The 27,783-nt window shown below is 41.2% G+C and overlaps 3 protein-coding genes across 6 annotated transcripts; 1 reads left to right on the top strand and 2 right to left on the bottom strand.

Moving 5' to 3' along the window:
* Window positions 1-667: 667 nt before the first annotated feature.
* LOC109466034 (zinc finger protein 544-like) lies at window positions 668-7,373 on the bottom strand. Of its 2 annotated transcripts, XM_019763565.1 has the most exons (5): window positions 7,352-7,373; window positions 5,703-5,820; window positions 5,297-5,379; window positions 4,836-4,952; window positions 668-4,590 (listed from the first exon to the last, which is right to left on the bottom strand). In XM_019763565.1, the coding sequence occupies exons 3-5, from the start codon at window positions 5,377-5,379 to the stop codon at window positions 2,286-2,288; spliced, it is 2,505 nt and encodes an 834-aa protein (XP_019619124.1). In that variant the 5' UTR covers window positions 5,703-5,820; window positions 7,352-7,373; the 3' UTR covers window positions 668-2,285. The 2 variants fall into 2 exon arrangements, with proteins under 2 accessions (XP_019619124.1, XP_019619122.1); XM_019763563.1 differs by lacking the exon at window positions 7,352-7,373 and having other exon boundaries at window positions 5,703-5,886.
* LOC109465895 (myelin expression factor 2-like) lies at window positions 6,026-26,840 on the top strand. The gene is made up of 24 exons (XM_019763384.1): window positions 6,026-6,365; window positions 6,539-6,660; window positions 7,114-7,219; window positions 7,380-7,463; window positions 7,777-7,873; window positions 8,041-8,488; window positions 12,227-12,348; window positions 14,641-14,861; window positions 15,373-15,425; window positions 15,971-16,072; window positions 18,137-18,451; window positions 18,710-18,863; window positions 20,320-20,369; window positions 20,678-20,729; window positions 21,932-22,033; window positions 22,366-22,452; window positions 22,755-22,802; window positions 23,305-23,340; window positions 23,753-23,803; window positions 25,018-25,173; window positions 25,362-25,436; window positions 25,719-25,825; window positions 26,455-26,506; window positions 26,731-26,840. The coding sequence occupies exons 1-24, from the start codon at window positions 6,041-6,043 to the stop codon at window positions 26,838-26,840; spliced, it is 3,075 nt and encodes a 1,024-aa protein (XP_019618943.1). The 5' UTR covers window positions 6,026-6,040.
* Window positions 8,585-11,969, bottom strand: LOC109466035 (ERI1 exoribonuclease 2-like). 3 transcript variants are annotated; one of them, XM_019763568.1, is made up of 4 exons: window positions 11,818-11,966; window positions 11,099-11,343; window positions 9,652-10,675; window positions 9,419-9,536 (listed from the first exon to the last, which is right to left on the bottom strand). In XM_019763568.1, exons 2-4 carry the CDS (start codon window positions 11,341-11,343, stop codon window positions 9,519-9,521), a joined length of 1,287 nt encoding a protein of 428 aa, XP_019619127.1. In that variant the 5' UTR covers window positions 11,818-11,966; the 3' UTR covers window positions 9,419-9,518. The 3 variants fall into 3 exon arrangements, with proteins under 3 accessions (XP_019619126.1, XP_019619125.1, XP_019619127.1); XM_019763567.1 differs by having other exon boundaries at window positions 8,585-10,675; window positions 11,868-11,969; XM_019763566.1 differs by having other exon boundaries at window positions 8,585-10,675.
* Window positions 26,841-27,783: the final 943 nt, after the last annotated feature.

Here is a 27,783-nt window from a genome sequence, read left to right as displayed (position 1 = left end):
TCTTCGGTTATATTTTCAATATTTAAGCAATTGTAGTTACCCACATTTTAAATTTGTGGACAGGTACAATGTGGTATGGCGCGATCGACTAGAAACAGTTATTGGCGAGTGTTTCTTCCGCGCACATGTGCAACGATAAACTACGTTTTCATCCCGATTTCGCTACAGAAAAGGCTGTGGCGGCTAAGTGTGAGTAAAGAAACGAAATTTTATACCTGATTCTGAGGCGTTGGACTTCAAAGAGAAGGAGGAAAGCTGCTTTATCGCCGGAGTCTGCACCGAGGTGCCGCGACTATAGCCGGAAAGCTTGGTTACTGAGTACTAAAATGCGTCTCCGATGGTTCTCTGTATAGGTGGATGTCTTTCTTGCCTGTTTTTGTTCGGTTGACTACAACATGTATGTTGCTAAAGCCCAATAAAAAAAATCAGTGGTGCGCCTTCCTTTCAAGTAAAGGATTGTTCACTGCACATCAGTGATGCTACCAAAGAGACACTAGCTTCTGACGCGTGACGACTCATCTTCCAATTTATTCAGAAGCCCAGACTAATTCAGTATGTTCATCATATGCATGTGATTACTGTATGCATCCAGGTTCCAGGAAGACAGTCGGTATTACATACATGTATTATCATATACCTTTACATAAAGTTTGACAGAATTTGGGTCACTCCTTGGCAACCGTTTTATTTTGCTGGGTACAGACATGAAAAGGACTAGCCTGGGTGCCATCCTCCGTAGTTTCCGACCGCTCCCTAATACATAGTGACAGGGGGAAGCTTATTTTGTTACATGACGTTATAAATAGTGAAGTGCGACAAGGTTGCAGCGTAAGTAGAGAAACAAACTCGTCAATAAAGGAACCAACGTTTACAGTCTTTTATGTAACTCTTGGTCGTTCGTTTGTATCACGTGTACGGCCTCAGCAGTTCTAGGAATAGCCTTATCATATTTATCGGAAGGTGTCACGTTTTATTCATGTATACGGCACGATTGTTCCAGAAAATAGTATACCTTAAATTTAAAGTTTGACGTATACGGTGCAACTTTTGATTATTAGAAACACAATACAATACTTACGATATCAAAGAAGGAACCAACTTCTAAGGATTCTTTTATATAAATGCTTGGTTATAACCAAACACTGTCCGTGAAAAAAGGCTACCGGTATGTTTGTTGCACGTGTATGTCCCTGTTTGTGCTAGGACTAGATCTGTCAGAAAGCGTCACGTTTTATTCATACATACTGCACGATTGTCCCTGATATCAAGTACAGGGTGTCCCAGAAAATAGTATATTCCCAACTTTAAATTCTAGTATGTTGCAGATCTTGGTTAAGATTAGAAAAACAATGATATCATGGTATCAAAGAAGGAACCAACTGCCATAGATTCTTTTATATAAATACTTAGTTATAAGCTAGTACTGTCAGTGAAAAAAAGTCTACATATGTAGCATGTGTCATATTGTCCCTGGTTGTGCTAGGAATAGCTATCTGTCAGCTAGTCTCACGTTTTATTCATATATACTGCACGATTGTCCCTGATATCAAGTACAGGGTGTCACAGAAAATAGTACATGTAACATATAAGTTTTGTGTAACATTGTAGCTCTTTCTACTTCTAAAAGTAGAAAAACAAACTTCTGATATCAAAAAAAGGAAGCAACTTCTGTAGATTCTTCTATACAATGCTTGGTTATAACCTAGTACTGTCAGTAAAGAAATGCCTACATTTTTTGGCATGTGTATGTCCTTGGTTGTGCTAGGAATAGATATATATGATAATATGTTAGAAAGCGTCACGTTTTATTCACATATACTGCACGATTATCCTAGATGCATATGTCATGTACAGGGTGTCCCAGAAAATAGTATACCCAACTTAAGGCCTATCATTAATGACTCATGAACCTCATCACTATAATAGTAAGTTTTGCATAAAGTAAAACTATTAATTAATATGCTTTCTATTGATGATATGTCCATATGACAAGTTTGCATCCCATTTGGATACCTGTACGAAGTACACAACTCGTCTGAGCATTGCAGGGACAAGGTTGAAAAATGGGTTTAGACACATATCCTCTATATACTAGTGTCTAGTTACAAAATGCACATAAGAGACATGATTACCTACATATACGGGGTCATCTTTTGTCACCAGCCACTTTCTCCTGGTCTCACTCTAAGCACTAACCGGTTACTAGAAGTGCATAAAACTGCTTCTTTATGTTGCTAGTAAGTCAGAGTGTAAACTGTTCTAATTCCAACAAAATCATTTCAAGATCACACAATGTCTGAGCTGCCCATGACATAGCCAGTGGAGGATTGATCAGTATTGTAGTACGTTTGTCTCTGAAACATGTAGGGCATGGGCTGAAATGGCGGCCATCTTGGACGTGTCATGCCGAGGTCAAGGTCAGCAGCTGACTGGATCAAACTAGGATCAAGTGTATCTGTCCAGCTGGTGTCACGAAATACAGGAGACGGGGGCGTCACGTGGTCCGATACCGCGAGTTGTTCCAACGGTGGGGCGAAGGCAGGGGTTGTGAGGAGGGACTGTTCCAATGTGTGAGGAGTGTTGGTGAGTGTCAAGTCACCTTTCTGGTTCATCTCTGTAACATTCTGTAGGACACCAGTCCTAATAGTGATAGTACTTTCTGTGTCACCTATGTTGTGTATTGCATCTGACACATTTATGCTACTGGTGTTCTGTGCTATGTCAGTATTGTTGTGTGGAGCTGTTTTCTGACTTGGCTTCTGTTTGAGCTGGTGGGGTGTTGTAGAGTTATTTGTTTCCACATTTTGGGTATTACTGTCTGAGTCTGCTGATCTGATGGTACGTCTAGCGAAACATTTCACCCTCCCACCTCTCCCATGTATGATGTCCATGTGCTGTTTCAGGTGGGTCTTGGTTTTAAATTTCCAGTCGCAGAGGTCACAGGGAAAGGGCCGAAGGTCACTGTGCTTCCTCATGTGGTGTTTCAGGTCCAGTGGCATCTTGAAAGTCGCTCCGCACACAGCGCACGTGTGGGGCCGTCTGTCGCCGCTGTGCATGCGTGCCATGTGTGTGCTCAGGTAGTTCTTCAATTTGAAATGGAAGCCACAAATTTCACAGGCATGTGGCTTGCTGGAACTGTGCGTTACTTTCACGTGACGGTTGAGCTCCCCTAGTATCGCAAACTGATTCCCGCACTCAGAGCATTGGTGGGGCTTCTCGCCGTGTCTGCGTACATGAGATCTGAGTGCCCGTGCTGTTTTAAACTGTTCCCCACACACTGCACATAAGTGACTGCTGCCCTCTGCATGGACTTCTTTGTGCATTCGGAGAGTAGCGGGCGTTTTAAATGTAGCGTTACAGTCCTTACATTCGAAAGGCCTATCTTCCGTATGTACAACCATGTGAGACCTCAGACTACTCTCTATCGTAAACTGAGCACCACACTGTGCACAGAGATATGGCTTCTTCCCACTGTGCTTCCTCTCGTGTAGCTTCACTGCTTCTCTGTGTTTGAACCCCTTGTTGCAAACTCCACACATGAAGGGACGCTCTTCAGAGTGCACAATCATGTGGCGCTGCAAGTGTCTCTGGAGTTTGAATGCGGCGTTGCACACGTCGCACGTGTGTTTCCTCTCGGCCGTGTGTATGTGGAACGTGTGGCTGTCCAAGTTCCCCTTGGAGCTGAAGCTGACATTTTTGCACAGTACACAAGAAAATGGCTTGCTTATACCATGGACAGTCTTCATATGCTTCCCCATTCTGTGCAAGCTGGGGAACTTTGACCCACAAATACTACACCTTTGGTCATCACTTTTTCTTTTCCTTCTCACAGACTTTGGCTGTGGAGTCCACTCTACAGATACGTCAGAGTTTTTGTCTGACACCTCATCCTCCAGATCATTATGTTCATCTTCCTCTTGCTCTTCATCATTTTGTTCCCTCTCCATTGGTGATGTATCCTGAGTACTTTCCTGACATTGCCTTTCAGATACGGACTCACAGGTATCAAATTGTTCTTTCTGAGGGATTGCACAAGGCTCCTCTGCCATTTTTGCTCCTGTTCCAGACTGGCTCTCATTAAGTTTGCCCTTGTGCAACTCAGTTTTATCATCCAGGAAAGGTCTCTTCTTTGGAAGTAGATTCAAACCACTGCCAAAACAGTCACTTCTTTGTGCAGTACCAACATTCCCTGCAATGTCACAAGAGAGCAGTTGCATGTCATCCCTATTTCCTGTGTTTCGTTCTGCATCATTAGAGATCTGTATAGCTTTACCATTGCAACCCTTAGATTGCTCAGACAAAGCCCTGATCATTGCATTCTCCAAGGCATTTCCCTCTTCTGCACTGTGACTGCCAAGTTCAAACATACAAGAGTCACCTCCGGTGTTATCCTCCATCTTTGTTAAATCAACATCAGTATCTTGGTAATCACTGCACATCATGTTGTCTTGAGATCCAAGACTTCTGTTCTGGGATGTTTCTAGCTCCTCCCTATCTTTCTCTGAAGGTAGATTCCTTGATTTTGACTCTTTAGTTCTTGATACATTTGTCAATGTATTGTTTGTTGCTGGAGTAAATGGTTTGTTGGATCTGAAAAGGATAGCAAGCATTATCATTAAGTACTCTTGATACACAAATTTAAATGAGGAAACAAATGGAGCAACTTTGATCAGTACTTTAGAATCTTAGACAAATTTAGGATACCTAAGTGTACTGAAATGTATATGGAGGAAATATATGTAGCAACATTAATCAGGTGTAACCAAGTGGGTGAAATGAAATTGCTATAATTTGCTAATTTTTTCAAGTAATGACATTGGTGACTTCAAACAAACCTGCTAGTCTGGTACACCTGGAGAAGGTAGGAGGCAAACTCAGAGTCATTCTTGAAGTTTCCATCTAGCTTTAGCTGCTGCCACAAGTCCATGGACTTGCCTATATACACCATACATCTGCAAAAGTTCAGATGGACTTAATATTCTTGTCCAACATTACAAAGACAAGATATTTAAAGTATATCAAATTTTGACGGTAGGTAGACATGATCATGACTATATCAGCATTTGAAATATGTCACTTGTGGCTGCTACATGTAATTATTTTTGCAACCTCATTAAGTATTGATAATGAAGCATGAACATCCTCATTTTAATAGCCTGAGCACAAGATAAACATTGCCTGATTGTAAAAGAATCCGGCTGACCCACAACTCCTCACATAGTCCGCAGGTGTTGATGATGTTATTTACTACATCAGACAGAAGTAACCAATCAGGATCAGTCTCCAGAGAACCAACCTGGAGGAGGATGGCGTCCGTGCGGGATGCACCTTGGGTCGTCCCCGCTTCCTGCCTCGTAACTTATCACCTGCATCGGCCATCTGCAATTGTTGACACATTCAAATAGTTATATAATCTAACGTTATATGTTTTTATAAACTGCAGAGTGGCTTTCTTGGGATACCATATCTTAAATCTTTCACAATGTTTACACAGAGTAAAAGATAATCTAATCGAGCTCTGACCATCGACTTATATCACACCGTTTAATAGAAATGAGAATATCGTGAATTTTAATCATGGAGGTAAAAGAGACTTTTTTACCTCCATGTTTTAATAGAGAGGGCAACAAAAATTATATTCCCCACCCCCGAAAAAGGCATCTCACAAGTTTTGCAGTTATTGTAACGTTAGCACGACATACCTCAATCAATTGTACTGTCGCCAGCGTCTAGTGATCCTCCAGACTGAAGTTCAAAGCCATAATAATGTTGACCAGCTCGTGCAGGGTGCCATAATTTCTTGATTTTTGCCTTCGCGAGCTGCAAGTCGTGTAAACATTCACACACGGGTTAAAGGTCAAAGTGAAAAGGTCAACACATGGCGGCGCGCTCGAAAACATTTTCCCAGTTTTCTTGTTTTAATAGTCTTTATCTTCACTACAACTGAGTAAAGTAAAATAGCTAGGATTTGGTCACATCCTCAGGTGTGTGTTTAGCACAGCTAAGTGCGATGTACCGCACGATTGTAACTTCCTCTCACATGGAAAGATGCCCACCAGTAGCAGCAGCGCTGGGTGGAAGGTCGTCTGACCTCCGGAGGAAAATTTCTGGTCAGACGTTTCGGTACAACATGTGTCGCCAGAAACACTACCGACTTCCAATCTCAACGACAGACCCGTTCCTACCCAGTGCCAGCGAAGTGCTAGACGTCCGCACGCCGGCTGAGTTTGCAGAGGACCACGTACCCGGGGCACGGAACCTGCCCGTCCTGAGTGACCAGGAAAGAGTGGACGTGGGGACTCTGTACAACGAGGATTCCTTCGCAGCGAGGAAACTAGGATCAGCTCTCATCTCTGCCAATATATGTAACGTCATTTCTCGTAAATTATTCCACCTGGTATCCTATTGCTGCTTGTACATAGATTCAGTGTTGTCCACAATATTGCTTGCAAAAAAACTACACCTTCAAAACTTGTTAATGTTTTCTCAGTAACAAACAAAAATCTATGCTGCATGTGTGTTATCCTTTGTGTTCCAGCTACTATGATCCAAGATAATTTCTTAGAAAAACCCAAGGACTACACCCCACTGGTGTACTGCTGGAGAGGAGGGCAGCGGTCAGGCAGCCTAGGAATTGTACTGTCACAGATAGGCTTCAAGGTGAGAGATCCACTGAGCACCTAAATTTCTGTAAATTCAAAGCCTCTAGCAGGCACCGCGGATCACTGGAAAAATAGTAGAAATTGGCGGAAATAAAGGGATAGTATACCAGAGAAGATCCAGGGCCATAGGAGCTCCAACTTGCGACCAACGGAGTCGCAAATTGGAGCTCCATACTTGGCAACCCACAGAGTCACAAATTGGAGCTTCTATGGCCCTGGAGCTTCTATGGTATACTATCCCTTTATTTTCTACAATTTCTACTATTTTTCCAGCGATCCGCGGTGCCTGGTAGAGGCTACATTGGCCCTACACTTTTCAAAAATACCCCGGTATGCACTGGTAAAATCACAGGCATGGTGAACCACATTTCACTATCAGCCAATAGCAAATGCTTCACTGCAAAAGAGTATGTCTGCTTTACCCATACTTAATACAACTGTGCATCCACAGGTCTATTTGCTGGAAGGAGGCTACCGTACATACCGACAAACGGTGGTGAGAGACCTCCAAGAGCTGCCAGCAAAGTTCAAGTTTCTTATGCTGTCTGGCATGACAGGTGAAGTTAACCACAAATAATTACAGTACCATTCTAATACATGTGTACATTTGTAGCTATTTGCTGCCTAGTGCTCCACTGTGTATTGTTGTTTCAACTTGAATAATGTAAAGACAAAGAAATGATATTCACTCAGTACTACTGTGTTGTTTTCTCCCAGGAGTGGGCAAGACTTTCCTTCTGCACAGACTACAGGAGCAGGGGGAACAGGTGTTAGATCTGGAGGGAGCTGCCAGGCACAAGGGTACTTTCCAAGAAAAATAACAACTGTAGGAAAAATGTCATTGGGAAAAGGAATGGGTTGCTTTTGCCAGGAAATAAAGAAATTCTTCACTATTACCAATTATAACGTTAATAGAGAAATTCATCATTTTCACATGATGCCGTCCAACTACTAGTAATTTTTTAAATGCAAATAACGTTAGAGATGTACTTTGTACTCAAACAGAGTATAGGTTGCTGTGTATGCCACATATCTAGTAATTCTTCTGATATGTAAACCATGATGGGTGAATTGGTTGGGAGTTCAACTTGGGACATTTTTCCCTTTTCTCCAGGCTCCATACTTGGCCTGTGGGCAGGGGAGACACAGCCGTCTCAAAAGACATTTGAATCTTCCCTGAGATGTTCACTTGCACAATTTGATTCATCAAGGTGAGCTGAGGAATTATTTCTCTAACAGTAACACAACTTTGAGCAAGATTAGTAATTTCTTTCAATTTGACATGGCAGCTTTTTTTCCATGTGAGTAGATACTGGAATGTATAAAATATAATCTGATTGGACATTACCTTTCTCCATTGTTCTCCCTGATCTCCAGGGCCTGTGTGGCTTGAATCTGAAAGCAGCAAAGTTGGACGTCTCCACATCCCTACCGGCCTGTTTGAACAGATGAAGGCGGCACACAGGATAGAACTCCACGTGCCCATGTCCTGGCGCGTCCAACAAATCCTCCGAGACTACCCTCACTTCACTCAAGACAGGGCACACCTCAAACAACTGCTGCAAACCCTCCACAAGTTTCACGGTGGAAAGCAGCTGGACTCGTGGTTTGGCTTGATCGACAACGGAAGATGGGAGGAGTTTGTGGAGTGTATATTGAGGGAACACTATGATCCAGCTTACTCCAAGTCGGTGAAAAGGAATTCACTCGGAGGGCTGAATCCTACAACACTCCAGGTGGACAGCATGGATCAGGACTATGTCCAAAGAACTTTGTTGGCAGAATTGTTGTCTCTTGGTGACAGGGTTAACAATTCTACAGAAAGTTGATGATACATTTGTGAATTAACACTGTTGTAAGGACTTCAAGTTTATTGATTGCAGCAATTGCTAGGGTTTTAAAATTATTTACAAATGTACAACTTCAAGTGTACGTTTAATTTATTCCTTCAACCTAATGATTGTTGCATATAATAATGCACTATTTTCTTGATACAGAAATGAAATCTTGTCCCTTCTCATATGTGTACTAGTAGTAGTCTAGTACAATATTCTTATATAAAAGATGGAACAACCATTAAACTGTCTTGTGAATTCAAAATGAAGATGCAGTATTACATTTTTATTGAAACAATTAAAAGAGCACTAGGATAAAAATAAATAATGTTTAAGTATCTTTAAAAGTTTAAATTAACATAATTATTACTACTGCCAAATGACAGTTATTGTTGAAAAGTATGGAAACTCTCCATTGTTGCCAGCTGCTACTAAATACTACATTGTAATATTCATTAGGCATCATCTAGGTTCATACGTGGCAATGGTGGCTCTATAGAGGGCCCATGTGGAAATGTTTGCCTATTTCTATTTCCAGTGGAGCATATATCTGTATTACAGTGCATGCTTCCATTCAAGTTCCCTCTTGAACTGTACAGAGTTTCCCATTTAAAAAAGTTACAACTTTTTGCGCTGTCCCTCCTTCCTGTCCCACAGACCCAAAACTGCCTACCGAGGTTGGGTCCCGGGTTCACTACACTCCTCCGTTTGGCACGCCGACCGCACGTGCAAAATGGGGGCGTGATCCTACTGGTGCGAATTACTAAAGGGTTTCTTCCAGTGCTTGCCACTGAATGAGTCTTAGAACTGGAGGGTCTTACTGACTGCCTGTTGTCTTTCATATGTACCTGTTTTGGAGTTGTAAACATACTAGCTGTATTACGGTTCCCAAGAGTGCCTTCTGCATTTGACCCCTCTACTTCAGTTGAAGGACTCTTCCAATTGTTTGCTGGAGGTTGTCCCCTTGCTGTCATGTCTGCACCCTTGTTGTTAGGCCTGCTGTGATGATGACACTGCGTTGTCAGTGGATCGCATTGTCCTGCAGTGTTGGGATGGCAAGGTCCAAAGTTGAGACACTCCTTTTTGTCACCTGTATCATTTGTTACTGTGTGAGGTACATGGTTGCTGAGAGTTGGAGCAAATTTCACACCTACCTTCCCAAGGTTTGCCAGCAAGGCAGTAGACTTTGTGGTGGATGCTTGAACCTGTACAGATGCTGGTGATGTGTAAACTTGAGCACCTTGCCTTGTGCTTGACAGCGGCTGAGCAAACACCTTACCTCTGGGGGCTGACATGTTAGTAGTCTTCCCCTTGTATGCTGTATACTTGCTGCCTGTCGCACATGCCTTCTTCATACTACTGGTACTTTGGGGTGGAAGGTGTTGATTGCCAATGGAATGGTTTCTGGAGCTGGTTCTCGTCACTGAATCAGAGAATGTTGATGATGCATCATGGATCGATGAGCTGTTTAGAAGGGGATTTCCGTTGTCCTTTGGCAAGTTCATCCCATTTGTTCGTTTTACTACAACACCTTCCTCTTGCAACATTGATGTAGGTAAGCTTTTTACATTCCTTTGTTGCACAGATGGACTGTTGTTGACTGATTTTGAAGTTGTTCGAAGACCCTGCATGGCCTGAGGACTTGTTATTACCTGATTGGTTACCTTAAGTTGAGGAGTCGGACCAACCAGACTTTTGGTGACCTGCATCACACAGCCATCACCCATCATTCTCCAGGCCAGCTTAGCCGTGTTTCTTGCATCTTCAATCCCGGAATGCTCCCTTCCCTCAAACTCTATCCCCAAGTCTCTGAGAGCCCCTTTCAATCCATTTGGCTTACGACCGTAGAACTTCTTATAAGTAGCCCTCAGATCTAACCAACAGTTTAAAGCGCTTGGTTTCGAGATGCCCTTCCGGCGACATTCATACAGGAGGCAGATGCCTAGATCCCAGTCAGACCAGGTAACAAAAGTGCCCCATTTGTTTGCTGTATTCTTCCCAACTGTTTTTCCCGTCACAAAGTGGACAGATTTGTCTGTTTGGACACTGGTTAGCCACCTGCCGAACTGAGCCAAGCAGATGTGGAGAGGAATGCCATGGTCAACTTGGTCCTGGGTTATTCCAGTCAGTTCTGTACAGAAATTACTCAAGTATGGATGTTCCTGAGGCTGAACATACCTGCAAACAGAATATTATTTGTTTTGTGAGTTAAGGAATTATACGGGTGTGATTAATTTACAATTTTCCAGGTTTACTTAAATACCAGTAAAAAGTGCCAAGTATACAAATAAAGTTGTTAAAGTAAGAAAATGAAATTACTAAGTATACTGCTGATATTACACTATACTATATTTAGTAAAATTACCAGATACATGTTACTTACTTTACTATTTAGACACAGCATACATGAACTATTATTATGGGAACAAATATATGAAAACTGGCTTGGGGACTTACACTACAGGTATTCAAAATATGACACTTTTCAGTTTGTAATTTCAGATTGATGATTCTTTTTTTTTTTTAAGTGATACAATATATATAACCAATAAAGTGATACAATATATATAACCACTCTGAGTATTTTACGATCCATGATACCTGTGGAATTCTGCCTCTATCTCTCCTGTGGCTGTATTGAGAAGGACCGCTGGAAACTCAATCACCTCAGACTGTGTCCCTACCGGACCCTCCCCATTCTTCCAACAGGTCGCCTCAAAGTCAATAACCACCAGGTAGCTGAAGGCCTGGGGAGTGACCCTGGGAGTGGTGTTGCTGTGGTCAGCATGCCTGAGGTGCTTCTTGATGATACCAAGCTGCCGTGCTAAGGATTTGGTGGACTTCATCTGTATTTTAGAGAAAAAATAGAATTCAAGATTTCCGAATGTTACACAATTTGATGTTCAAAAGTTTGTTCAGTAGATATACAAACTTTAATTATAGCTTGAACTGTGACTGAGTGTGAAGAAGGAGGTTTTGATTTTTGAACATAATTCCTTGTGAAGGAATTATTGGCAAATTTATGTTTCCAAAACTGGGGTAACCGGCGGTATTTTCCTACATCTCTTGCTCCTATGATCAAAAATCTAACTTTGTCTAACATAGGTTTACTTGCGACGTTAGTTCTGATCATTCACTTTAGGTTCAATCAAATCGTCAAAACATCTGATCAAACCATGGAGGTAGAATAAGAGAACTTAAAATCAAAATTAAAATGATCTTGTTACTCCTTGATCAGATAAACCTCCTGCCGGCAAGGAGCTTGGGGTCCCTTGCCTTGGACAATAGTAAAACATGCTAAATATACAAGTTAATGGTACCTTTGTCGTCTATATAATTTGCCTCTTGAATACACTAGTTCAATTTCTACCTCATTATTCAGCTTGGCTTGAAGTTGGGGTTCAACCTTCCCGCTTTGTCTTCCATTCAAATATTTTAATCTCGTGATTTCCCGTTCTAGCAACTATAATCTCGCGAGAGCTTGAGGCCCTGATTGGGACTAGTCCAAAACAAAATAGGTAACTTAAAATAGTTAAAACTCATATTTTTGTGTAACTAAGACGCATTACTCACTAAACGGCCCTTATTAAGAGTTAATCATTTTTTACGAATAGTATAAGTATGATATGTGACACAATCGTTTGGAAATTTGTTTTTGCCTATGCCTTTTTGAGAAGTGATACCCCTATACAGGAATGGAAACTTAACTCATCACGTGGTGATTAAACCGCGCGTCATTGTCGGTGCCAGAGCAAGGAGACAGACATGTCTACGGAAGAAGTCGAAACTCCCGTTGCCGAAAACGGCTCATCTGAGCCCAAAGCTTCCTCTCCCAAGCCACAAGTTAAAAGGTGAGTACGTTTGTACTTATTGCAGGTGCAAAATCATTTCAGCCTGCGTCATATTCGTAAGAATGACCTGAAAACAGAAAGTGTGGAGGTGACGCGTGTTTCACACAAAGGAAATAAAGATGGCGTCTTGTCATCAAGTAGTGGGGGTTTGCGATCCACGTGCTTCAAAGTACGCTAACTAAGCCCAGATGTGTTTTAGTCCTGTGTAGGAGTGGATGGAGGCTCCTTTCTAGTTTGTTGGGATAAGATGGCGGAATTTCGTATACTTCTTTGTGGCCTGTGGCCTTCAAAAAAACTGGTTTGGGCTGGTCATACCTGTAGTATGTAAACGAGTTGCACCCCATTACAAGGTATCAGGTCTTTTCGTCCCCTAGTCCCTTCGTCCTCTAGTTCTTTCGTCCTTGTTATGGATCTTTCGTCCTCGTGGTCATGGGTGTTTGGTCCTCGTTGCGTTGGATCTTTCGTCCTGGTTTAGATGCTTGTTTAAGCAGCAGAGATTACTACATGTATTAGTACAACAATGTTACTACATAGCCATGTTACAGTTCTAGACTCTATTTTAACTTTCTCTTCTCTGTTCGGCAAGTATTTAACGCCGATAAACACCGGGTGCGCGGCGGGCCGATATGCGACCGGCCCCGCCTGCGAGTCCCGGTTGTGCCCGCTAGCTGTAGTCAAGCATGGCTGACCCCTGGCTTGAATTAATACACATAGACTGCTACGAAATCAATAACAATAACTTCTTAGTAAAGCCATGATATAATTCAAAGTTTGTGTTAATGCCTCGATTTGTCGCAAACGCTGCCGGATCCACGCTGCCGGTGTGCGGCAAGAATAAACACAGCCGCCGGCTCCTTCGATACCTTCCCGCCCTAGCCAATTCTCTCTCTCTCTCAGAAAACTGTTTTTTTTACCCCATTTCTTCCATTTTAGATTTAGCAGAGCATTTGGGCAATTTTTCTAGTGATATTCGGCAGTAATTATTTATGTTAGAACAAGGACCTACTGTTATAATCGCTTCCTAAAGTTTGGCTTGCGACGCACACGCAACGCCGGGCGTGTTTGTTGTCGAATTTCCAGTAGCAAATTATCATAAATTCTTTCACAATCAAGAAGACTACTCTAGCTATATAATGAAAGCTATATAGTGAAAGACTTCATATGTAGTGTCAACAGGCGATTGGAGTAGAAAACCGATTGGTTTTGTGCGGAAAGACCAGTCACTTTATGCCTTGTCTGAATGCTCCCCGCACTGTATACAAACAAACGCTGGAGAACAATCTTCTTTATATTCGGTAATTTTCGAGATTCTTCGGAAACCAATCACAGAGGCTCGGTTATAGTCGGTGCAGATCGTGTTTGTAACGAAGATGGACGAAACTGATTGGAGCCGCCCGACTAGACTACTCGGCGCCAGCGGCGCCCGGCGGCAACTTCTTCAAAGGGAAACGCCTGTCAATCAAGTATATGTACGTGAAGCCACGCTGTGGGAAAAGTAATCGCCTCAAAATGTATCGCTAGATTCAGTTTTATTTCTCAAACAAACAGTCACAATATCAAACTTAGCTACTTTTACCATAGAATCCAACCTTTAGTGGTTTCATCGGCGAAGTACTGTAATTCACTTTATGTTCACGGTAGCAAAATTTCACGGTCTGAGAAAAATGGACATGTTCACGGAACTATATGTTCACGGTGGTGACAGGTTCAGAAAAGAAAGTCCAGGAATTATTTGTTAACTGTAATGATAAGTTCACTGTACAGAAGCAACAGTGAAAACAGTGAACTTATCAGTACAGTGAAAAAATCAGGAATTACAGTACTCTGGTCGCAATTTCGTGCATTTGATTGAAAAATTGTTGATGCTGTGGCGCGCCGATGTAACGTTACGTGTTCGACCGAGTTTGTTTACTAGCCGGGCGTAGGTCATTGACCTTCGGCTTGCGTTGGTTTGGGCTGGTCATACCTGTAGTATGTAAACGAGTTGCACCCCATTACAATAGTTTCTGCGGGACGCCCAACATGCAGTATTTTGTATTCGTTGAGATAAGTTGGTCGCAAATGATTTATGGCGTTATGTTTGTACCTCTGGGTGTATAGAACATTAAAATAAAGCTCTATTGATCTGCTTTATTGATCTGTTTGACCCTCTTCAAAATAATTATGTTGTATCAAGGGAGCTCAGAGACCTGGTAAATCAAGTTGCAAGAAGCAGTGGGACACTCCTGCAGACCCGCAGATTTGATAGTTGTAATGATAGCGTATATTCAATCATCATACCTTTGTTCTTAGGGAGAAGTCGTCAGGTGACAGAGACAACCGTAGTAGAGGCGGTCGGGACAGGAGAGACCGGGACCGTGACAGGCGATACCAGCCGTATGGCCGAGAGGGTCGGGGTGGCGGCGGCAGAGGGTCACGGGGACACGGTCAGGACCCGGAGAGAACCGTCTACATCAGTAACATTCCATACGAGATGAAATGGCAGGACATCAAGGACCTTTTCAGAGACAAGGGTAAGGATAGTATCAGATTTAAGTATATATTGACATGCATAGTTCTCACCAGGCTGTTTGAGCGTAGGGGCCCCCTACGCTGTGACTTGGACCCCCTACGCTGTGATTTAGCCCCCTACACTGTCTTTCAACCAGAGTAGGGGTGTTTTTTGGGTGCAGAAGCTTCATAAATCTTTAAAAAATGAAGATGTAACTTTGGAATGAAGCTATAACAAAGGCAAAACAAAATCTGTCCCCCAGTAAGCAAGAAAAAGTGTCTCAGGGGGTTATGAGTTACAAAATTTTTCAGGGAAAATATCAGACCCCTTCTTATTGGGATTCGATGCGCGACTTGCGCCGCAGAAAGTTGCCCTCCTATACCCGACCCCTACGCTGTGAAAAAATCCTGGTGAGAACTCTGACATGTGATAATCCCTGCATTGTAAAGGATAGTATTGGAAAATGATGTCAAACTCAAAGTATTAAAACTACCAAGGACATTGTATACTGACAAGGTTCACAATTTTTTCAGTTGGAGAGGTGACATACGTTGAGATGTTCACAGACATGGATGGGAAATCCAGGGTAAGAAAACTTTTTAATGTTAATATTTAACCATCTAAACATGTTTCATTTTGAAGTATTTTTCTTCGTTTCCCTTTTAAGGTTTAGATCTTGAAGTTCAAAATGAAACTAAATACGTACATGTGTACAAGTGACTGTGTCCACATAAGGACCACTTCGCCACTTTTTGGTATTCCCTACAAAATTTTTCCCATTGGCACAAGCACTAAAAACCTGTCCATATAGACCAAATTCTATCCTTGAGTTCTCTTCTTGGACAGTTTTGACTGTAGTTGTTTTGACATGCTTCCCACTGCAAGAACACATTACTAAGACTGGGGCCATATAGTTTTTCCAAAGTATTGACATTATTTTTGTTTAGTTCCCAAAGTATTGACATAATGTTCTGATGGTTGGGTTTCTACGACATTCTTTGAGTGGGAGGAAAGCAGTCATCAGAAACATTACACTCACGACTGTCCCATCCCAACAACTGCTTGGAGATGAACATAGACAAGTTCCTTGTTCTGTATGAGCTGTTAAAATGAACATGTCTCTGTTTCCAGGGTTGTGGTATTGTAGAGTTCAAAGACAAGGATGCAGCAAAGAAGGCTGTTGACAACTTACACAAACATCCCATCAACGGCAGAAACATCATTGTCAGAGAAGTGAGTATTCAGTAGCCTGACTAAATCTGCGCTCCTAGCGGCTGGCCCGGTATTACACCAGCCATCCCCTGGGCTAAGTATTCAGAACTTTTTCTTAATGCTTAGGCCACACCAATTTATTTCCTTGGTTAACGGATTCGCCGCTTCGTTTTTTGGCCAAAATGAAATAAAAATAAAAACAGAACAAAAATCCATACTCTCGGGTCCCGAATAAACGTAACGGTACGTTTATTTTTGGGCCCAAAAATCCACTCGTTACGTTGTAATTTTTCAAAATTTGGGCATAGTTAACAGCGTTAAAAATACATTGCTTCAAGGCAGAAACATTTTTCTGAGTGCAATTTGTTCGGAAAGCTAGGTTGCCTCTTCAAAAGTTCGTCAAATTCTTTTGATATAGAACTCGCCCCCCACCCCCTTTGCACATGTCACCATTCATGGAACAAAACTTCACTGACGACAAACGTACGGCAGATTTACTAAGTCATCGCACCTGTAACAACATACCATCTCCCTTTAGATATATATTATATTTAGGAACATGTATTGTGTAGGAAACATGTGCTAGTAACGGGCGTTTAAAAATAATCGGCCGAACGTAACTCGACCTGGGCGGCACATGCACACACACCTTCAAAACGATCTTTTTTCCAGGGAATATGTAAAAATAACATGACATATATGTATTCTGGCATCACAAACTGTATTACTGTCAAAAAGTACAAAATCCTACCACAAACATGGGAATTTGGCAAAGTAAAAAGTCCTCCATGCACGTAAGTCTTTTGACTAAAGCACTCTTTCTCACGGTCGGAAGAGTCCACTTTGAGTAGGGGGAAACAGGTTCTTTTAATTATAGAAATTACTCTGTGAAAATACTACAAGTGCATGTGGCATTTTTTCTAACAAAGTTACATCTTATATAGATACCTATAAACAGGAGTACAATTGCAAATAATGCATCAATTATTTTACATCTAAATTTTTTAATAAAATGGTTCCCCCTAGAAATAAAAAATCCCCATACATCAAAGACTTTATAGTGAAACCCTAGACCATTGAATTTGTGGCAACTTGAAGAGTGTGTCAATGTGGCTATTTGTTTGAATGATGGCAATGTATAATGTAGCTGTAGCATACCTAAAGTGTATAATGGGAAATATAAAATGGATACTACCGGCAGTATTTGGGAATTGGGGAAAGATTAAAAAAAAAAAAACAAATAAAATATCTGTTAAAGTAGTTAATTCTTTTACACATTCCTGGAAATTTGTCTAAAGCATATATTTAGCATATTGTAAATTTCAAGCTCTAAATAACTTCCATATCAGCCAGACACAATAGAATGCCCAGCCCAGTGGTAAGCCGTGTGCCCTGAACTCTAAGAAAACAATGGGATCTGAACAGAGCACCCTGATTTAAACCACTCTTTGGAACTTTGAAAGATGAATAAAAGTGAAACCAGTTGGATCGGAGTCTTGTCAACTGACAGTTTGTTGTTCATACAGTAAAGATGTGTATCTTGCAAAATAATACGAATAATTGTAAAGTTATGTATTAAAAGAGAAGTTTCTCATGTAGTAATGGTCCTTTCAGTTCAATAAGTGTCCAATATAATGTGTTATATAATACTGCATGGCTGTATGGCAGGTAGCCTCAAATTTTTATTTCTATTTTTTTTTCGCCCGCCCGCTCCATTTTTTTCCTAGAAAAATACGTTAAACAAGAAATTAAATTGGTGTGGCCTTAGGTCACATTTCCAGGCCGGGGCCCGGCCGGGCTGTTTGTATGAACGAAAAATCAACAATTCTTATCAGGAATATACACAAATTGTACTCATGATTATCTTTTAACCTTTTTTTGTGCTCTGTTGTCTTTTGTACCATACTTTTCATTCCATAAGACTGCCCGGCCGGGCCCCGGTTTGGAAATGTGACCTCAGCATAAGTTGTGGTTCAGGGCTTTACAATCTGAAATTACTATCTAGTTTGCTTTGGCTATGATAGTGAAGTCTTGAAAGTGTTGTAGCATGCTTATAGTCAAGCAATCTTGTCTGTTGCTTTTCAGGATAGCAGTGGTGAACTGCAACGTCGAGCGAGAATCAAGAATGACCAGGGCATGCCAGGGGGAGACATTGGAGGGGGACCCATGGGCATGGGGGGAGGAATGGGCAACATGGGAGGGGGTATGGGCAACATGGGAGGGGGTATGGGCAACATGGGGGGAGGCATGGGTAATATGGGAGGGGGTATGGGTAACATGGGGGGAGGCATGGGCAACATGGGTGGGGGGATGGGCAACATGGGTAACTCCAATGTCGACCCTGAGCTGATGAGGAGGCTGAACAATGGAGACATCAGCAACGTCGTGTTTGTGGCCAATGTAAGTGCGAGATATTTGTACCAGCCTTAAACTACCATGCAGAAAATTTCTTACTGATGTTGCTGTTATCTGTTTGAACAGTTAACAACCAAAACATAACTTTGTTTCTTTTAAAAGTTTCCCAAACTCTGGTTTTACTGTAGCGAACTGCCTCATCTGTAGTTACATTTTAAGCTGTTCATTATGTATCAGCAGATGTAAGTTGTTAAAGGAACTTGTCACCTGTGATTTTATGATTTTTTTTCTTTCATTTGCCAGCTTGACTACAAGGTCACGTGGAAGAAGTTGAAAGACATCTTCAAGATGGCAGGAAATGTGCTGAGAGCTGAGATCAAGACGGACAATGAAGGCAAGAGCCGCGGCCATGGCACAGTCACGTTTGAATTCCCACTCGAGGCAGCACAAGCCATCTGTATCCTTCAGATTATAAGTCAAGTTATTGTAGAGGTGGCATGTATAGGCCTTTTGAGACATATTCCCCAAACTCTGGTTATTTGTTCAGAAAGTGAGTTATGCACATCAACTAGGAATGCAGTCAATAAGAACTCTAGATAACTGGCATCAATGGCCTTGTGGTGAAGCCATCAGACAAAATATCAAGAGGTCACAGGTTCAAATCCTGGCTAGATATTGGCCTTGCCCTTGAGAAAGGCACAGAATATGGCTTTCCTCACTCTACCTAGGTGTAATTTGGAACGTGGGCTTAGTTGGGGAGTAAAATGTAATGGAAGGAGAGGGATTGGCTCCATGCCTTAGGCACAGTGGATTAACATTTTTACCTTCGCCAAGAAGGTTATGTTTTCAGGGGCGTTCGTGTATGTGTGTGTGTGTGTCTGTCTGTCTGTCTGTAAACACGATAACTTGAGAAGGCCTTGATGGATTATTTTGATACTTGGTAGGTGGGTAGGTCTTGATGAGACCTCAAAATGATTAGATTTTGGGCCCCCTAGCAGCTTGTTATGGTACTGCAGCTGAACTTCCTGTTTTGATATCTCACGATGTAGACATGCTATGATGATGAAATTTGGATGGTAGGTAGCTCTCGTGCTGGGGAAGAATTGATGTGAGTTTGGGCCCCCTAGCGGCTTGCTCTGGAACTGCAGGGATATATTCTTGAAATTATTCAAAAAGGGGATAACTCAAGAACCGTTTGACGGATCGTCGTGATTTTTGGTATGTATGTAGGTAGCTTACGTGATGTTTAATATAATTATGTGACAATTATGCAAATATGGTTGTAATTTACATAATTTATGGGGAAATTCTATAAATCAGCTACATTCCATGATAGGACAATTGAAGATTGTGACATTGGTAATTGACAACGAGAGAAACACAGGAAGATATTGATTATGTTAATAATGACTTAATTTGCATAATTAATGAGAAAGTTTTATAATTATGTAATGATAACTGCCTGGAATTTCATACTTGTGGTATTTGAAAGTTTAGTTGAGGTGAACATCATTAAACATAATTTATTCAAATCAGGACCTCATTTGCATAATTTGTTAGGAAATGCTAGAATGCATTGTTTGTTAATATAAGACTCTTTTGGTTGAGATTATGATAAAATGATATAATTCATGAAAATTAGGTTCCTATTTCTTAAATCATGGGGGAATCTAATCTATAATTTGTCAGTCATAAAGATTAACATCATTTGGCGAAGGTATGAGATCGGGGAACTCTAGTTTAGACATACAGCAAAGCTGCACCCCAAATAGGTTTAAGACTTTTTCCCAGGTGGAAATAGATGTAGCACATTCACAGCACCATTGCAAACGGAGCGCCATGCTAATGTGTGTTAACTGTTATTGATTGTAAGTCTTTGTATGGAATCGTTGTCATCCTTGACTTTCATGCAGCCATGTTCAATGGGCAGAAGTTATTTGACAGAACGATGGTTGTCAGACCGGTGAGTGGAAAATTCCTGTCATGTTACAAACTAACCACGGAAGAGTGTTTATATCATGTCAATCTTGCATTTGGTTGTTTTCTTTTTAAATGTGAACTGCTCACTGTGCTATATAGACCGTTTTTTGAAGATTTATTGATAGTCAACTTAATTAAGATTTCAGCTGGTCAGTGACACTTGATGTCAAATGTGCACCTTTTATTTTTTACTGCTTATCACATTTTTCAAGATTAAACACAATGCAATGGTCTGCTTGGTGTTCAAAGGTTATCAGTTTTGTTCTATAAAAAGTGCATGGTTCTTTCCAGGACTCCAAAGGACCAGGTGAAATGGGTAGAGACCCCGGCCCCAAACTGCCAAGTAAGTCTTACTGACCTTCACTTGTCTATAGTGTGCAAGGGCTTCTTGTGGAGTGCATCCAGCTACCAAAGCACTCTTGGCAACACAAAAATTAAAGTTATTACATTGGTAAGCAGCGCCTCTGGAAGACTTGTTTTGGCAGTGACAATTTTGAAGTATGCCGCATATGAATATCAAATAGGTAAAACAATCCTTGCACAGTCAAAAAAGACGTGGCCAGTGGACAGGTAGCTAATGTAGACTTTATTCTTACTGCCTTGATCAATGGGAAAATAATCTAAGGGATAATCCAAAAGTTGTTGCAATGGCTATAAATTGTTCTGTCTCCACTCATACTCGGTGGTTTGCTTTTTGGTGATTCCTCAGACTGAGCCTGCTTTATTCCGTCTGTCTTTCTTGTGACAAAGTGTCTTCACCCTGTACACTATCTCCTATTAAGCTCTCTTCTGAACGTGTTGTCTGTCACCACTCAGCATTACTGGGAGGGGAAGCAGAGGGACTTGGTGGTCAGTGATGTTTGTGATTTCAAATTGTGTCACTGGGAAGTGTGCTATTGTGACCTTGTTCAGACAGTGACCATTTTGCATGTAAAAGCTGTGCTTTTTGTATTTTTTTGTAAACCATAGGCTCTTTTCAACCAATCTAAGTTTTTGTCATAGTTTAGGTGACACAGCTAGGTATGACTGTAGGGGTAACAAAAATAGATCCTCACATTTATTATTTTGCAAAATGAAGCATATTTTGGAAGGACAAAAAGGGTGAAAGCTAAAAGAGAACCATTCAATCCTTTCCAGGGAACCTAAATTCTCTTTACTCTTCTTTTTCTTTCTTTCTATTCTTGAGCACTGTTTAGTTATTGAGTCTCCTCCAACAAGCAGAAAAGTAACACAATGAGATTAATGATATGAATTGTGCTTACATCAGTGTATCCTCTTCTTCCCATCCTAGTGTTTGGTACTGTAATGTAAAGCCAGTTGAGTATCAGGTTGGATGTGTAAACCTATGGCAAGCCAACCTTTCTGTCACTAGACAGTTGAATTTTGTAGGGCACATGCACTACAGTCCCAAGAATTCACTGTTATAAAAGTCATGTATGGCAAATGTGTCCTCAACCTTACCTCACAGGCCCAATGTTTTGTCAGGAAGGAAGTTTTTACATCAAGCACAAATGATTTAACCTGCTGTATTTGTTGATTTTTCAGGTGGACTGAGTGGAATTGGTGCAGGTCTGGGTCCAGGTGGACAGCCTCTGAATGTCCACCAGATGGGCAGTGGTGGCGGCGGTGGAGGCGGCATGGGAGGAGGTGAGATATTTTAGTGCTTGCCCCTTTCTTATCAAATGTTTTAATTGCTATTGTCTTTGTCATGCTTCTTGACTAAGTCTCTAGCTGATACTTGTTACCACTAGCTGGTACATGTGACCACTAGAGAATCAGCCAATGTAGGTTGTGTCATTACCCAGCCTTGTTTTTCTTCATGGCTTTTACTTGACACAATGTTCTGTTGTCAGATAAACTTTTTTTAGCAAGTTAAGCAACTTCGATAGCAAATTTAAAAACAACATACAGGAGGTAAGAAAGAGTTCTGAAGTTATCTACATGTATTTTTCATATAAGAAGTAACCCATACTTTTCAGGAATGGGCGGTGGCGGCATGGGTGGAGGAGGAATGGGTGGAGGCATGGGAGGAGGTCTCGGTGGAGGCATGGGTGGAAATATGGGAGGTAAGTTAACTCTGATTGTCCTGGTGGTCTGAAGGGTGTTTGCAGTCAACTACTGTATATCTCCAGCATTGTCTGACATGCTAGATGGTCAAACCTGGAAAGTGTCGGGTAGATTTGAGTTTTATCGTTTAATTTCTGATTTGCACATGCTGACTCCTACAGTTCAGCCAACCAGTATGGCTGCAGTGGCATCATGTAATTGAGTCAAAACTAGGGATGACTTAACATTGTGTTAACATTGTATTTACAGTCATGCATATAGCATGAAATATTGTTTCTGAACATGCTTTGTTTTTTCCCAGGTGGAATGGGTAACATGGGAGGCATGTCAGACCTTGGTGGTAACATGGGTAAGTCTGACTGTCTCTGCTGATCAAGAAGTTTTAAAATGTTCTACTCCCTTTACTTTTTGATAATAAAGTGTACACTGGCTACAGAACTGAGTACCGCTTTTGTTAACTGATTGTTGCAGCCATTATCCGTTTAAAATGTAGAGATATGAATCAAATGTATCAAAGATAACCTCTAGTTTAAAAAAGTTCTAAGAGCAGCTAACATAGGATAAATGGTAGCAGCTAAAAAGATTTTGTTCAGGTGGTCAAACGTAGAATTAGCAGACAAATTTGTAGTTACTTGAGCTAAATTCTGGTAAAATCTCATAATCTGAAACTAAAAAGATAAACCCTTGCATTGCCCTTACATTTGGTGATGGTAGACTAGCCTAGGCACTCCACAGACCATGAGTAGTTTAGAAAGTAGTTTTTGTGTTGAGAGGTTAAGGTGTCGGTGATAATAGTGGTGAAAAAATACCTACAACCAGAACTAAAAGCTGCACACTACTTCACTTTTCAGGTGGGATGGGAGGCGGAATGGGAAACATGGGAAGAGGTACGGTATTGTTGGGAACTTTAGCTCAAGGCCGTTCCTTTAAAAGATATGGATGTGGCAGACTACACATAAACTTCTGCACCCCTCTTTTTTCTTAATTTCAGTTTAGTGCACAGATAATTTTTAAACGTTATTTTGCTATTAGAGCTGTGATGTTTTCCTTGTTTAAACAGCTAACCATAAAAATCACCATGCTGTTCTCCTTGTAATACACTATTTCTGCCTTCCTCATCAGCAAAATCCCAGTTTGTCACACTCCATGTTTTTTACTAGGGAATTGTGCCTATCTATGTGTATTAGGGATATGAAGAACAAACAATATGAGATTTTTCCCAATCTGTTGTACAGTTAGTGTACTCTTAGTTGTTCCATAATCCTTGCAACAATGCCAACTTGATCTTCTCAAATGTAGATGCCAGGTTGTCAGTCAGCACTTCTAGGGAGGATATAGGGAGAGGCACAGGTTTGTGTGTGTGTTTTAGATAACCAAAAATAGGCTTGAAATACTTCTTACCTCTCACTCACACTTCAGCCAGAATCTAGAGAAAACTTCCTGCAAATTTCTGCTGAAAAAGTACCTAAAAGATTTCCATGCAATTTCAAAGACTTTCTGAGGAATTCCTATATTTATTGCAATGAAAGCTCACCAGTTTTGGAACATACTGAAGTCTGTTTCGTGTACTTCATTAAGTTGAAAACTTACTTGATATTCTGTGTTCATACACAACTTTTTACTGGCTTATGTGTTAGTGGTATTTCAAACCTTGACGTTTTTAGTTCTTGAAGTTGCAGTGTCTAGGTAGGGTATTTGTAACAAAAAGCTCTTGACGAACTGTCCTATCATCAAACTGTTAAAGACTGGTTAACTTCTACTGTTCTGGGTTTTCTGCTGACAAGTTTTTGTAAGACTGTAGTACATAGAAGAAACCTGAGAAAATGCATTGGAGAACTTCAGTTCTGTGTTACATCAAGAGCATATCACACATTGATACATATAGGATAGGGTACATATCCCTGTAACCTTAGGTCATGGAGCAGACACCAAATATGGAATAGCTTCTGTCTAACCTGAGTTATGTGCTGTGGTTGAAGATAACAAAATCTGCATTTCTAATTGTTAAGTGCTCCTTTAGGTATATTACAAGGGTCCAACAGTAAAAACATGTCTAGATAAAAATGAAAAATATCAAAGGGATTATAGAAACAGGCCAAATATATGGCATTGTCAGATGTTTGTATCTGATATTAGATTGTGCAGCCTTAGCTCTGCATTGTATAAAAGCCAGCTGGTTATGGAGAGACATCACTGAATGATTTTTTTGTGATCAGCATTTTTATCAAAATGTCCCTACAACTTACAACAAGCTGATCAGTATATTTACCATGGTGTTCTTCTCATAGTAGAAGTACATGTGATATCTAGTATGTGATTGTCATGGTGTCAACTAACAAATATTGTAATTCGCTTTATAATTGCGGTAGCAAAAGTTCACAGAACTATATGTTCGCTATGGTGGCAGGTCTGCAAAACAAAAATCAGCAATTTAATATAATATAATGATAAGTTCGTGATACAAAACTGACCAAGAAAACTGTACTGCAAAAAAATTGTGAAGTACAGTAAGTAATGAATGACGATGGTAAAGTTTTCCTATAGGCATGTGGCTTGTGTTACAGGTGGACTAGGGATGGGTGACCTCGGCGGGGGAGGTGGCATGGGCATGGGAGGAGGCATGGGCAACATGGGAGATTCCATGGGCGGCATGGGGGGAGGCATGGGCAGTCCTGGCATGGGCGGCGGCATGGGAGGTGGATTCGGAGGAGGCATGGGAGGTGAGATTATTTAACAGCTAGTTTATAGGCTGACGTTTTGCATTTTCAGGCAGGGTCCTGTGCATGAATATAAAAGTGATGCCTGTAGAATAATGTGCTGACACAGACTTTCAACATATGAATTGGTTTCAGAATATATGATGTTTTTTGTACACTTGCAAAATTTACAGTGTCTAATTTGTCCACAGGTGGAAACATGGGAGGAAACATGGGCGGGATGGGAGGCATGGGCAACCCCATGGGTGGTGGCATGGGTGGAGGAGGTAAGGAGGCACTCACTAATACATAATCAATGGACATTTAGATGTTCACCTAAAATGTAATTCAGAGCTGTGATACCTATGTAACAGCGTGGTGATGGGATTTGCATAGGGATGTTAGAAAGTTCAATCCCTGCACTAGACCATTAAGCAGGAAAGGGATCACAAGAGGAAACATAAGCATGATTAGCATCAATACCACGTCGTCATTTTATGCCGAAAGCTTGATCATCATTTTATGTCTAAGTACACAACTTGTCTGACCCTGTATCATCTGTTCTGTAGGCATGGGAGGAGGAGGTGGCATGATGGGCGGAGGTATGGACAATAACATGGGCAGAGGAGGCATGGGCGGCGGCCGCAACAGGAGCTGTCAGATCTTTGTCAGAAACGTAAGGAGTAAAGATGTAAAGCTTGTGGATTATCCATACATATCTGTATTGTTAGGCTGCCTTTGAGAGTTTGACCATAGCCATATTTTCTCCAACTAACATTATGCAAGGTTAGGTCTGATTGGGCATTTAGTTGAACAAAGTTTCAATGCACAATGTCTTGCTAGCATGCATAGTCCAGTGGTTAGCAATACTGTCTCTGGACTAAGAGGTTGGGAGTTTGAATCCCAGCTGTTGTCGCTCACCCGACATGCGCGTTACTGTTTAGGGTCGCAGTCATTCAGACGGGACGTTAAGCTGTGGTCCACTGTTCATTGTGCTTGTCGAAAAGGGAATTTCCCCGTACAATGAACCCCTAAATACTGTACTTAGCGTCTGTCCTCTCTGTCACGACCAGTGGAAGATTAGCTCTTCAATGAGCTAAACTGGTTCGAGATCACTTTCACATGACAGTAACATTTCAACAGGTTGCATAAACCTACTTTGCAAAATGTGGCTTCTGTAAAGTATCAAGCAGCTAAGATTGTCAGGAGAAACCTGACTAGTTTTACTTGTGTGAAATTTGTACATGTGTTCTGATTTATATCAAGCTTTGCTGATTTTGTTTCTACCGTTTTTGGTCCTTGTAGCTCCCATGGTCCTTCACCTGGCAGATGCTGAAGGAGAAATTCAAGAGTTGTGGTGAGTTTGGGCTAAAAGTTAACTGTCAGATTATCAAAGTTTGTCCATTGTCAAGTCCACAGTATTTGTGTTGATATTACTTCACTCAACTAATACTTTGCCATGGGCCTTATTCCTGGGCACTAGATGACTATGTCCTGCTGTGATGTGTCTGAGCTTTATGTAGGACGTCTGTACATGTTGTCAGGTTAGAATTGACAGTTGATATTGGTTTGTATCTTCAGGTCGTGTGATGTATGCTGAGATCAAGATGGAGAACGGAAAGTCAAAGGGATGTGGCACTGTCCGCTTTGACACCCCCGAGGGTGCCCAGAGAGCTTGTGGTATCCTTTGATGAGTCATTTTACTTGATTAGATGGCTGTTTCCAGTTGTTGATTTTTCCCAATATCATGATTGGGGATGGTAAGTTTAAGCTATTTCAGGTGTTATGTTTTGCTGATCTAAAGCATTTTGCTGCAAAATAAATTTTCACAATGAATTTTGAGCTTACTTTAGGGAAATCATTCAGAATACCTGCTTCTAAAATTAGAACTTATTGCCAAGTAATGAGCATATGTTTGTATGTCAGAAAGTGTTGTTTTCCAGGTAGGTAGAGTGTAAAGTGATACATTTGACAATTGATGTTTTTTGTGCCAAATATTCCTTCATTCCAACACCTCAGATATGATGAACGGCATCAAGCTGGATGGGCGCGAGATCGACGTTCGCATCGATCGCTCTCTGTAGGTCGGCTGGCCTGGTCTCGTGCTGTGAGCAGGGTCTCTTAGCTTAGCCTATAGTTCCCACCATCCTCCATTCCCCACATCTCTGGGCCCTCTGCCGTTGTGCTTCAGCTGTTCAACGTCCGTGTTGATTGACCTCGCTCCTGGGTGTTGTATTGGTAGATGCCGTCTATGATGGCTGCTCAGTCTACGCAATCCACGTAATCTGACACCATGTCATGACTTCATAGGTTGTCAACTTCATAGATGATGGTCAAAGCATCCCTGCGTTATAATTACTCAATATGGAACACTGGGGTAGCAATGAACATTCTAGAAGAGTAAAAAATGGTTGTGGTCTTCTGCTAAAGTTGACAGTCATTTCTGAATGTTTTTGAGTCACCGCTGGATGGACCTTGTACATAGTTGATTGCACAGCACAGAGTTTGGTATTTTATTTTCAGCTTTATCTACTATTTTATCCAATTGTCGGCATCAATTTTTTTTTTTGTAGTCAATGTTAAGTGACCTGTAAATCACTGCTCTGTAGAGTTTGTTCCATCAGAACGTACGCA

This window comes from Branchiostoma belcheri, unplaced genomic scaffold (genome assembly GCF_001625305.1).
Source record: "Branchiostoma belcheri isolate BF01 breed outbred unplaced genomic scaffold, Haploidv18h27 scaffold16, whole genome shotgun sequence".
NCBI classification, from domain to species: Eukaryota; Metazoa; Chordata; class Leptocardii; order Amphioxiformes; family Branchiostomatidae; genus Branchiostoma; species Branchiostoma belcheri.
Note: the sequence above shows the minus strand (reverse complement) of the source record. Positions and strands in the feature narration are given on the sequence as shown.